General features: G+C 35.6%; 1 protein-coding gene across 50 annotated transcripts in view; it reads right to left on the reverse strand.

The window, feature by feature from the left end:
- The window catches only part of LOC136836475 (ensconsin-like), a 652,260-nt gene that overhangs the window by 90,543 nt on the left and 548,553 nt on the right, over window positions 1-13,164 (reverse strand). For 26 of the 50 annotated variants that reach the window (XM_067100793.1, XM_067100801.1, XM_067100795.1 and 23 more), the window contains one exon: window positions 9,449-9,589. In XM_067100793.1, the coding sequence (XP_066956894.1) occupies window positions 9,449-9,589 (141 nt within the window). Of the gene's footprint in view, window positions 1-9,103; window positions 9,590-13,164 lie in introns of all 50 variants that reach the window. The other 24 variants (XM_067100791.1, XM_067100786.1, XM_067100783.1 and 21 more) reach the window with 1 other exon arrangement.

A 13,164-nucleotide genomic window follows, 5' to 3' on the forward strand; every position in this document is an offset into this window, starting at 1 on the left:
AGTTTTTTTTTAACTGGATTAACTGACAATGATGGCAATTCTGACAATTTCTTTAACTGAATTGTTTCCAAAACTTGACATTCACAGTTGATTACATTTTGGACTTTCACACAAAAAAGTGTAACTATTAGTGTTACTCTACAGTCTGCACACACACAGGGATTGGATCATTTGGGCTATTCACCAAATACTCGTGGGTCAAATGAGAGTGACCAATTTGTATTTTTCATAACTGCAAACCTAAGGTCGTTATGTAGGGGTAAATCTCTTAGCACTAGCTGGATCTGGTTAAAAATAGAAAAAGGGTTGGTGACAGCAGGGTGATAGCCGATGGGGAGAGAATAGGTGGAGTCTGGCCTCTCTTCCCCCTCGTGCCATGTGACATACCAGTCATCTCTTAAATGTCTTCCTTGCAAGACATGTGCTGCCCTATCTCGCACAGAAGCCGGTTTATTATGCACGTCCTGCCATATCTATGCATTGGCATTCTGGTTTTTTGCTTTTTTTGTGTGATTCTGTTACATGTGTGTTTGTCTGCATTTTGCATTTGAGATGCAAACGCTTGATTCATCTAAGAAGACTTTGCCTCAGAGACGATGCCCTGGGTAGGTAACATTCCTTGCTTTCATTATTTAGCCTCTTTCAATACTGATCCTCACACAACTTGTAGCATATGCAGAGCTAACGATTGCAATGTAAGCCCCACTGCAAGAAGATCAGCACATGCTCCATCTCCCCTTCGTCTGGAAGCAAGACCAACTGTCCATCTACTTCAGCTGTGTATCAGTTGGCTAACCTTGGCTGTATCGAGGCTACGGGTGACCATGAGTCTGTCAAGGGTCATGGTCAAATGTCTTCTGCCTCAGCTACTGATGATTGTAGCCCAGTTCCTGATTCTCTTTAAAAAGTTATGGTCATTTCGTCATCTTCTGCATGTCCTGCTCAAGAAATGAGCGTTAAGACCACAGTCTTTACGAAGGACAACAAGGCTCTTATTAAGAAGTTGACATCACACTTGAGGGAATGTTCTTGTGATCAAGACTATTCCTCTCTTAAGACAAGAAGCCTTCGGTCTCACGGCTGTGACCACTCTCCACGTAACCCATGGTCTCGCTCATGCAGCTGTGGTCACTCACCACGTAACCCACGGTCTCACTCGTGCGGCCGCAACTATTCTCCACGTAACAAGAGTCCCTTACAGTTGCGAACTCAACCACAGCCGCCATCTAATAGTCCTCACTCTCATTTTTGCAGATGGGACCACAATCAAAACAGGGTCCCTGCTCCTTTGGTCAAACAATATATCCCCAAGAAAGTCCTGGGCTCCGATCGTTCCTATGCTCCAGTAATCAACAAGGATGCAGGTGATCCCGCTGTTTTGCTTGGCAGGGTCGAGAGTCTCGTGCCCTGGAAGCAGAAGGCCCTCTCCCTCTTGATGCAGATAACCAAGAACTGTTGACAACATATGCAGAGTTAGTGGAACTCATTCGTGCATACAATGAACTACCTGAAAAGACTTCGGCTACCCATTCCAATTTTCCTTCAGGCCTCGAGGACCTTGTGGGTCCCAGGAAAGAGACGAAGACATTGTTGGGCTTACCATGTTCCATCCATGCTGACAGTGTCCTTAACCAAGTCAATTCTCTCGTCTCCAGACAGGACAATTCTTTAAGATCTGGCAGGTCATTTTAAGATACTCCCTCCTCCTCTTCCACCACATAAGACATTTTTATGCAACCCCTAACGTTGCATTACAATCAAGACAAGTAGATCCAGACTTGGTTCATCTAGGCCCAGGTATTTCTTTAGATCAAACTAAGGCAGAGACCACTTCCTTTACACATCAAGAGTTGGCCTCACTGGAGTAGACAGTGTCTTTGGTGTTCAGGCAGTTTTGTGGCTCGATCTTTGGTTGACAACAGTGGGCAAGATTTCTTCGGCTGCCATGGCTATCGACACTGAGGAGTGTACCCACTTCTTTAGACTATACTACTGCAGTCTGGTGGCAAGACCATCTCATATCTGGATCACCTAACAGCAAATATGTGGGCCAACTGGTTACTGACAAGAAGAAATGCTGCCCTTTCTAAGATCTCCAGATTCGTTGGCCCTGATTCTACTTTAGCACTGAGAAACAGAACCATTCCAGGATCTTTGCCACTTTTTCCTAGGGAACAGGTTGAGGTGGTAGTTGACATACGTAGAGCGGACAACAATGACCGCCTGGTCCACCAAGCTGTAAGTAAGTCTTCTGACACCTCAGGCACCAATGTAGCCAGACCTAGCCCTCAGGCTGCCTCTTATTCTTCACCTATGAGATCCCAAGCCATGACCGGGCCTCGTAGAGGAATTTCTTATTCCCACACTGGGTTTCATCTTTTTTAATTTACCACTATCATGTCCATTATTCCATATATTCTGCCTTTATTGATGATAATGGGTTTCAGGGATGCTATATAATCATAAGTAGGAATATGTGTGTGTGATCTTGTCATAGAAGTCTCAACTTTGGCTGCTTTATTGGCTTTTGCCATTTATTGATTATGGTAGTGGGTTTTACAGATCTTGCACGATCTCTAATAAGAATATCTACATGTGATTGTCTCAGTGGTTGTATTATAATGGGTTAAGACATATTACATAATCACTAATATGAATGTGTATGCGATCTTGTTATAGTAGCTGAAATGGCTGCCATATCAACTTCTTCCTTTCTTTAATTCCTGCATGGGCAGGAATCCAACATATTGCTACATTCTTATCGTCATGTAATTTGTCCAGTAAAAATTTCATTTACTGAGCAAAATTATGTCTTGGATTACAATTATGAAGAGTTTTTTAACACTTCTCGAGTCACTGAAAATTACAAATTTCTGTGATGGTATATCTTGAATGTCTGACCCTACTGAGCACAATTCTGCTATGAACAGGCAGGCATTTCTATGCAAGGATTTTTTTTTTTTTTTTTTTTTTTTTTTGGGGGGGGGATGACATGGCTGCAAGTCTCACACTTACGATTTACATTGTATGAACCTTTACATCTTACATGTGTGTTGTTTATGACATGGAATTTTTGATGTTGGGAGGGTGTTTACATTTAGATTTATAGCCCTGACGACCCCTCTTTCTTTAATGGGAGATATTGATGAATATTTATTAAAACACCCCTCTTATCAAATAGTTTTTTGGTAGATAAGTCATTCAGTATAATTATGAGATCACATGTCACATGTAAGAACAGGAGTGGCTAACCACTTTCAATGTACAGCATACTAATTTGCTTGGTAAAAAACTCAAAAACATATTAAGAACTGAATCTTAAATTTGCAAGGCTTATTCTGTATCAGATACTTTACCTATAATTCTAAAACTTAAGCCTTATTAATTAATGTTTGCCAGTCAGCACCCCATATCATGCTAGATAATTTTTTCAAGTTTAAGAGAAGTCATCTTTATCTTATTAAGATGAGTTTGAAAGAGCTTTCAGACTGAGATATGTCAATTAAGCTTAGGGATTTTACATTTTGATATATAATTTTTGATAGTCTCTCATCTTTAGTTTACTCATCTTTCTTCCCTGTGATATCTTGTAAAACATACATTTTTACTTTTTCACAAATAGAATTAAAGGCCTCTTTTCACCACACACAGCATATCATAAGTTCCATACCATATCAAGAAAATTTGACTTAGGTTTGATATCATATCAACTACTGATGTGACTTATGCAAATTTGATCTGATGATCTGGTGCTGGAACCATTTAGTTATTGAGCACTTAAATTAAATATTGCAAATTCCTCCAAATAGATATTTTATTTACATACATCAGCAGACAGGTAGTGTTGTCTATTGGTCATGTGGACAGAGTGCTACTGGAAACACTTCTCTGAGGAACACAATTTTCTAATCTAAATGTAACAGAATATATACTGTCTACAAAAAAAACTTGCAGTGTTCAGTCCAAGAGAGAGCTTTCAATAAAAATAACAGTTGGCCTCATACACCACTGTTGTACCAAAAACATTTTTTGCTGAAAAAGACAGTCTCCTGTTGTGCTCAAAACCTTTTCAGATAAGGTCTTCATGGTGGGACAATAAATTTTGGGTGGATCTGTTATACAGGGATTAAAACTGGACCGGAGTGGAGACATTGTTTTGCTTCTCTTGACAGAGTCAGTCTAGCAATTCACAATTTTTCCTTTAACTTACAGAGACAGTAAGCTAAGAAAATTACATAGTTTTAAAGCAATTTGTATTTTTATCAACATACAAACCTGAGGTCTTTACATATGATATTAATTTTCAGCAAGCTGGAAATCTGGCTGTTAAACTTTTGCAAGGTGGTTATGGTAATAGCTACTAATGGTAGGGGTGGAAGCACCACCCACCAAGTCTGTGCGCATTCAATTCTACACAGTTTACCTTTTGGCCCATGTAAGGAAATGAGGGGTGGTAAGAGGAGGGCCCTTTATGTAAAGACCTCAGGTTTGTATGTTTGGAAAAATACAAATTATTACTTAAAATGTTTGCCATATGTTCCTATACAAATACAAACCCTCACTCTTTACGTATGGAATTACTTTTGGAGGGAGGATTCTGATTAAATCTCTGAACTGACTTGTAGTTCAGCTCACCTGGGTACTCTCTTCCCGGTCATGAAAGAGTAAAGAAAGGAGACCATACCTCTGATCTATTGAACAAGAGAGATGTTCAATCGTCAGACTTCTGGGCATTTTGAATTAAAGGAATGTAATATCCTTGAATTAAAAAGGTTTGAATGAACCCACAGTGTCGGAGACTATAAAGCTAAGAATAACCAACTGGTTTGCTCATAGTCAGTCCCTATCTCCCTTCGCTAGAGAGAAGGAAAGATTTGCATCTACTAACCCAAATGGAGCTAGATTATAGATAGGATACTCAGTCATCTAGATCACTTGCATGCATGCCTGTCCAGTATGTGACAGCTCGTTCACTGTTCCTCTGCCCACTAGAAGAGGAAGGAAGATAAGAGAAAGGGAGAAGGCCAATCCCACACACACCTTCTCCTTGCAGCTGCACATCTTAGGTGAGATGCAACCTGTCCCTCAAGAGCTGGGTGAACTACATGACTTGTTGAGCATCCACCATAGGATCCAAGGAAAAGGAGTCAAAGGACCTATGGGGAATGTCCCAAGGTAAAAGGAGATGAATATGATCTGCATGATTGCATTCCATCGTAGTACTCGACCAATAGGTTCTTCCTGAATAAGATGTAAAGACTGATGCCCCTGGCCTTGAAAGATCTGGCCCAAAACGTACTGATGCCCACCAGGAAGTTGTGGGGTATGCTCATTTGATCATCTCACTGGTCAGAGAAATGACAATTTGGACACTGTTTTTCAGCCAACTCGAAGCTAACGAATGAGACTTTTACCTTCAATATGCCTACTAACATCAGTCTCAAAGAAGTGTTGCCAAGGCTTGCATTTGATAAACACTATTACCACTAATATTAAGAAACTTCTAACCAAAAAGGCAACCCACAGAAAACAGCAAGAAAATAAGATTAGGAAAAAATACAAACTAAAATAAGGAATAAACTAAGACTGATGACCTAAGTATCGTAGAAGAGTAAAGTTTTCATTCTTCAACAAATCTACAACTTAAATCAATGCATGGAATGATACTCCGAATATGGTTAAATGCATGAAAATGACAGTTAATGATACTAGGCAATTTATCAAGTGCATAAATGACACCTCTGCACACAATCAACTGTAACTTAGAAAGATTTAGATCAGATATTCATCAATAAAAAAATTTTTTTGCCCAACCAGTGATGATACACTAAATTTTAAAATACTGACTTCAAGCTGTTGATTGATTTTCTGATTTATTCATCAGAAGTTACCTGGCATCATAACTGTCACTGTCATTCGTGCCAATTCAAGTTTTGGATATTTCATGAAACCGCCAAAAAGCTTAATTATATACACAAACAAGACGCAAGAAAAGTGAAAGAATGCAATTAAGATTTAAAACATGAATCAAACGTTAATAAAACAACAAATGATTAAGAAAACTCACAAGAGATGAGTCTATTTACCACAGGTAATCATAAAGTGGCAACTAAAATTATCTGCCTGAGGGTCAAATAACCGTCTTTTCTACACAGAAATGGTGCAGTACCATAAAAAAAAATTTTTTTCTTAAATAAATTAACTGCAGTAATTTATTGCAGTATTCATATTCTAGTGAAACTAAAATAATGTCTGAAGCTCCAACCAGTCATTACTGGGAGGCATAAAGGGAAAATAAACATTTCCCATACGAAAAAGAACTCTGGTCCATCAAAGGAGGCTGGCAGAATAGCTATTACTATAATATGAAGAAAATGTATGAAAACTAAGTGTAATATAACACCTAGCGAGGATGTAAGTCCATGGTATAAAACACTAATGGCCATCAAGCAAAGAAAAGATGTTTTACCGAGGCGCATTTACATCGACTCGCAGGGGTGTCCTTTTAGCTCGGAAAAGTTTCCTGCTAGCTGATTGGTTGCAAGTATTTTGTTCGAATAGCATCATTGTTTTCAAATAATTACCAGCAAATGTGAATCGAAACTTATTTACTAACCCAAATTTCTCCCTCAGATATATGTTTTGTCAATAAATAATGTTAACGAACAAAGAGATTATAAAGTATTGCGATGGTAAGTCTAAATTTAATAACAACACCCGCCGAAGTCAACGTCAGGAGCTTGTTTTCGGATGCATGCTGCATAATTTGTTTACTTTTTACATATTTTAACACCAGTTGTGATAAATTACACTAAGCATAAGAAAAACATGTTATTATAAACTTTCTTTGAATACCAGAATCTACGAAAAACATGTAGTTAATAAAACTTGCGATTGGTGAAAACTTCCAGGGAGGTAAAAGGAACAGCCTGTGGCTTTAAATAAAATTTAGATAAAATTACCTAGATAGGTAGGCCTAGTTATTCATGTGGTATCCACATGCCAGCAAATGTTGATGGGCAAGAAAACTTTTCAGATACACATCATCTTTTATAGGCTTTTGTGCTGAAGCCTTTTGTTATATCATTATGATAAATAGGATGACTGATAAATATGAAGAGGCTATTTTTGCTTTTACATAATAATAATGTACAGTACTTCCTTTATTATTGCTTTATTTCTTGCACACATTTCAAACTACGCTAGCCTATGTCTATGTGTCTTACACCATTTTTTGACAATTGCAATAAATTTTGCTCAACTCTTTAAGGTAAGGAGTAACAGTAAACAGTAGCTGGTGTTTGATATAAGTTAGGCTAGGTGTATGTAGGCCTATGATGTAAGTCCGTATAGAAAGGGTTTGCTAATTTTGTCGTAAAGGTATAGATTCTATTAATAGCACTATTTTCGGTTTGAGGATACTGTAGTGTTCCCTAAATTGCATAGAAATCACAATTAAACGAATTCATAATTTCACCGAGTTACCCCTCCCTCTCCCTTCCATCCCCACCTCGGTATTTGACAGTAGATGCCTATAGCCTACTAATCCTTAAAATGTATATGTGCATAGTACATTTTCTACTCAGTCACATATTCTTTTACTTCTCAAAATATTCGCAGAAACTCGTGTTAACCTTATATGTGTCCTGAACAGAACGCAAAATAAGAAAATAAAAAGTTTTCTTATCTCGCATTGTCTGCTGTAACTTACATGAAAGAGTAAGTTGTTAATTTCTCAAAATATATTTTTATTAGTGTGCACCTACAAAAGAAGCATAGAAACTATTTAACTGCAGATATAGCCATTAAAGTAATCTCAATAACATAACACTGATTTCAACACTTAAATAAATCAGGGAAAAGCTGCAATGACATAAATCAGGAAAATGCTGCAATGCTGGTTTTCCCACCAGGCCGCCACAGGCTGTTCCTTTTACCTCCCCGGAAGTTTTCACCAATAGCGAGTTTTATTAATTACATGTTTTTTGTACATTCTGGTATTCAAAGAAAGTTTATAATAACATGTTTTTCTTATGCTTAGTGTAATTTATCCCAATTGGTGTTAAAATATGTGAAAAATAAACAAATTATGCAGTGTGCATCCGAAAACAAACTCCTGTCATTGACTTCGGCGGGTGTTGTTATTAAATTTAGACTTACCATCGCAATACTTTATAATCTCTTTATTCGTTAAAATTATTTATTAACAAAACATATATCTGAGGGAGAAATTTGGGTTAGTAAATAAGTTTCGATTCACATTTGCTGGTAATTATTTGAAAACAATGATGCTATTCGGACAAAATACTTGCAACCAATCAGCTGGCAGGAAACTTTTCCGAGCTAAAAGGACACCCCTGCGAGTTGGTGCAAATGCGCCTCGGTAAAAAAAACTGAATATAGTTAGGAAATAGGTTTCACATTAAAAACACTAATAACCATCAAACAAAAGTAAATTATGTACTGTATATACATCATAGAAAGTTGTTATAATGATAAATTAGAGGTGAAATAAATGGGGGTAAAAATGAATTGTGCATATGGCAAAAATATAAAAGAAAATATTGTATCAATGCCATGCCTAGGCAATACTAATTTATCTCATTAGCAAGATTACTAGCCTTACAAAACAGTCTTATGACTGAGATTCTGTTTCATTACTACTGCTGCATCATAAGCTGTTCTTCTAACCAAAATGGTATTGTTTTATGGCATTTTATTCCAATAAAATATCAAGACATATTTAAAGCAAGAACTTTCCCTGAAAGTCACCTGCATGGACAGCAAGAAATAAATTCTATCTGTTCCCAGGTTTTTCTGTTTATATTTTACTCAAAAAATTTTGTATTACTCAGTTTAACATACCAAGAATTGGAATGAAAAAATCATGTAACAGAAAAACTATGTAAACCATAAGAATACATTAAATATAGTAAATACATTAATTACAGTAAGTACGCAATACTGTACACCAAAAGCGGCATTTGCTAGCTTATTAGCTCCCAAATAGACCATTTGTTTACATAAATTTGCAAGCACAACCCCTTAGCAAGTGAAGCAAATCAAAGTCTGAGTCCCAATACCTGAATTTCATGCATCTTACCTTGACCTGGAGGACTACTCTTCGGATTGCTGCTACTGCCGTTTCCATTTAAATCACCGCGTAGCTTTTTCTGCCTAAGCATTTCACCCCGTGTCATTCTTGGCTGAGCCAAAGATATTGAACTGCGGGAGATGCCCTTATCCAGTGGACCACTTAGGTCCAATGCTCCACTGGACTGTGGCTTAGCTGGTCGAGGGCCCAGGTGACACATGCTCTTGGACATTGTGCGGGCAGGCTGTTTCATGCGCACAGAAGAGGGGGTAGTCTCATGCAGGGGTGCAAGAGGGGATTTGCGATTGCGAGGCCGGGCCAGTTCATCAAGCCGTCCAAGAGACAACGCCCTACCTGGCGACCGATGACGGGGACTACTACGGCAGCTTCCAGGGGGATCACGGAGGGATGGCATTGCTGGTAACAAATCTGTGCGTCGTCTTGCTGCAGTTGCTGGAATTGCTGCAGTCATGGATCTTGTCATCAGGTCTTCACCTGTTTACATAGCATATAACAATGTATATAAACAAAGTCAGTTAAAGCACACATTATTATAAACTCAGAAGGTTATACTCAGAAAGTATAACGACGACTATCCTTAAACTTAAAAATATGAGTAAGTACTTAAATTCTATGATCAAACTACACAATGTCAGAAATCTGGCATTCAGCTGTTCACAATTTAATAATAATGTGACAAAACTATAACTTAGCTTAACTTCATAACAGTACTTCTCTTTATTGCCATAGCAAAATAAGATTTTTTTATATACAGTAATATTTGATCATTATTTAACTTACTCAAATAAGGCCCCAAAAATTATTTGAAAAAAGTGGTGTTAGATTTCTAACTCCTGAGTTGAAGATACCAGAGTTCTAACCAATTTCTAGCAAAACCTACTGATCTCTTAGTAAAAGATGTTCTTGTGATTATAAAACTGACTCAAAAATCCTAATTATTAGAACTATTGTATATTGAAAATGAAATGTAAGGCACACCACTTCAAAAAGTCATGAAAATAGGTAATGCTGAAATGCTCCAAACAAGGCAATAACTAAGATTTCCTCCAAAAACTGACTGAACTATGGTATTAACAAGTCTTGATTTACAAAATAAATAATTTTCTGTCTTAGTGAAAATAAATTACATACATTAAAAACAAAACTAAATATGGTCATTTACCATAACCAGCAGACCTTCAAAACATTTACTGTTCTTCTAGTACTGATGCTATCCTTCTTTCCTAACACTTTATTAAAACTACTCATAAGTCACAAAAAAATCCTTCTGAGCCCTAATTTTCAATTTGACTCTCATCAACCTCACCATTAAATTCTTGCTTGGGAAGGTAACTTAAGCCCCTCAGTTAAAATTCATAACCTAGCACAAATAGCATTTTCTATAAAAGCAGTAGGGTGATGAATACAGGAATAATGCTTATAAACCATACAAGTACAGCTGGCACTCTCTGACAACTTACAAGTAGGCTACCTTATTTGGAGTAAAATGCAATGCTAATTAATTGGGAACTAAATAATCCATGACAGTACATATACCAGTAAACAATGGTAACTTTTATAGGGAAAGCTACTAGTATAAGTACCATTACACAGCACAATACAAAAAAACAAGCCAGCAAGAGAGTAGGTACTTTTATAAAATTACTTTATATTTAAAAGGTACTGCAATTAAGCTATACTGTAATTATTATCACATTTTATATGTATACCTGTACCAGTATCCCAAGAGTTCTGAAAACCTCATAGTTAGCTAATGGTTATGTAAGATGCCAGTTTTCAACATTGTACTTGCATGAAAATATTAGATTACCATTTCTCTATAACCAGAGTCCTGAAAATATCATACTTTGCAAGGCTACTAAAAAGAACTCAGCAAGATAGAGAAAAATTGAAAAAGTAAATAACAGATGAAAAGGGGACTTCATTCCAATAAATCTTAAACTATGGCACACTACGTAAACCAGGTGCTGCCTTTATTAAAAATATAAAAAACTATTACAATAATTATAATTAGCACTATTACAATTATTATCACTGACATTTTCAGCAGCAAAAACTGACATATTATGTGAACACTAAATCATCTCTATAATTTTCTTTTATTCCCTGACCATATGATCTCCCTCATTTTCAGCTACAATATACCTAAGGTATATTAGTTAAGGACCCTAGTTTTAACTTAGATGCTTTTAATCTAAACTGAAACCATTATTTATATGAGATCAAGATATAATAATTCTTACTACATACCTATCATTACCTTTCAATACTCTGCAATTCTTAATCTTAATTCTAACATTGATTTCAATTTGTGTGTTTACAGTTTTTCCCTATCAAATTTCCATTTGAGTAAATAATAATAAAAATATAAATAGCACTTTATAACAATCCAAATATAATTATGTTCAGTGTCTCATATTTACCTAAAAACTTTTCAACTCTTTTAAGATCTCTGTCCAAAAGGAAAATAGCACAAGCAATCTCTTGTACATTAAGTAAATTTTACATATCATCAGTGATATAATGTTGTACTAAGTTCAAGTCTTACATTATCCCTTAACTACACAAAGATTATCATGTAAACCATGGTAAGCCTGCAGAATATCAGGCCTTTCATAAAAGCCCAACCTTCAATCATGTGTTCTGACTTTTTGTGGCTTTTCTCTTTTAGGAACAGTGTGTAACAGAAAAGAAAAATACAGTAGTACCCCTTTTCGCTTGGAAGCCTGCTTATTAGAAAGGCATGTGAAAGCTGAAAACTGATATATTTTAGGAAGGTTTAATGAAAATCTATAAACTACTCTTTGGTCAGAAAGGTAATTTTAAACAAAACTTCTAATCAACAGCTGCTAAAACCAAAAACGTTGAGATATCAACCGAAAAGTAAACATACAACATATTATAATCCAGTCAACTCTCAATTCTAACAAATCAATTAATTCAATTTACAACAAGAACAGACAAAGGATACCAAGAAAAATGTGGATACTGCACAATTTTAAAAAATAATTGCCCCAGAGTATTCACTGCACAGACACCTCTCAAACATTGAAGTTAGACTAGTCTGGCAAAACAAAATTCCTTTCTCTACCTAATTTTTTTTTAAATGTATACAACACCTTTTTAAGCTGTTATTTATTTTTCAATCTTCTTGTTATGCTGTAATCTATTTATCTACCTACTTTTTATGTTCTTATTTATTTTTCTACCTTCAAACAATGCATCTAACATCTACAGTTGTAAAACTTTAAAAAAGCTGACTGGTAATGCAAAGTCAAATAGATTATAGAAGCTGATATTAAGCAAAACTGGATGAGTATGATAAAGGTATTTTCAAGACAACATTCCATTAAAAATACTGCTACTAGAATCAATATGTATAATATATATATATATATATATATATATATATATATATATATATATATATATATATATATATATATATATATATATATATATATATATATATATATATATATATATAAGCACTCATATTGAAGTCATCGATCTTGTATGAGACTTTCCTTGGTTTCAATAACAAAATTCACACTAGAATTTCAATTAATAAATTTGTAAGTGTAAGAAAAAGCTGTTATGATTCACATAAGAATGTAAACCTATAATAATAACAAAATATTAAAAACAAATACCTTAACTCTAATAACATAACAAACCAATGATAGGTATTAATAGTAAAAAGCTTTGTTATAGAAATACATACAAAACAAAATCTGTCCACAAAAATAACGAAAAAAACCAAAGTAGTAAAACAAACATGCTGCTGGAACGCAATAAAAGGCAAACATAAATGAAACCACAAATCTACTGAAATCCCAACTACAACTATGGTTAACTCCAAAACTCACAACAAGCCAGTTAGAAGGAGGGGAGGAGGAATGACATGTCTACAAATGCAAGCACTACAAGCACAATTTTGTTTCAGTCACAATGCGTTAGTGAGTTAATCTCAACTACGAAAACCTTATCTAATTATATCAATATATATATTTTCAACCCAATAAAGTAAAACTATGTATTTATGATGC

The sequence above is a fragment of the Macrobrachium rosenbergii genome, chromosome 56 (genome assembly GCF_040412425.1).
Source record: "Macrobrachium rosenbergii isolate ZJJX-2024 chromosome 56, ASM4041242v1, whole genome shotgun sequence".
In the NCBI taxonomy this organism is placed as follows: domain Eukaryota; kingdom Metazoa; phylum Arthropoda; class Malacostraca; order Decapoda; family Palaemonidae; genus Macrobrachium; species Macrobrachium rosenbergii.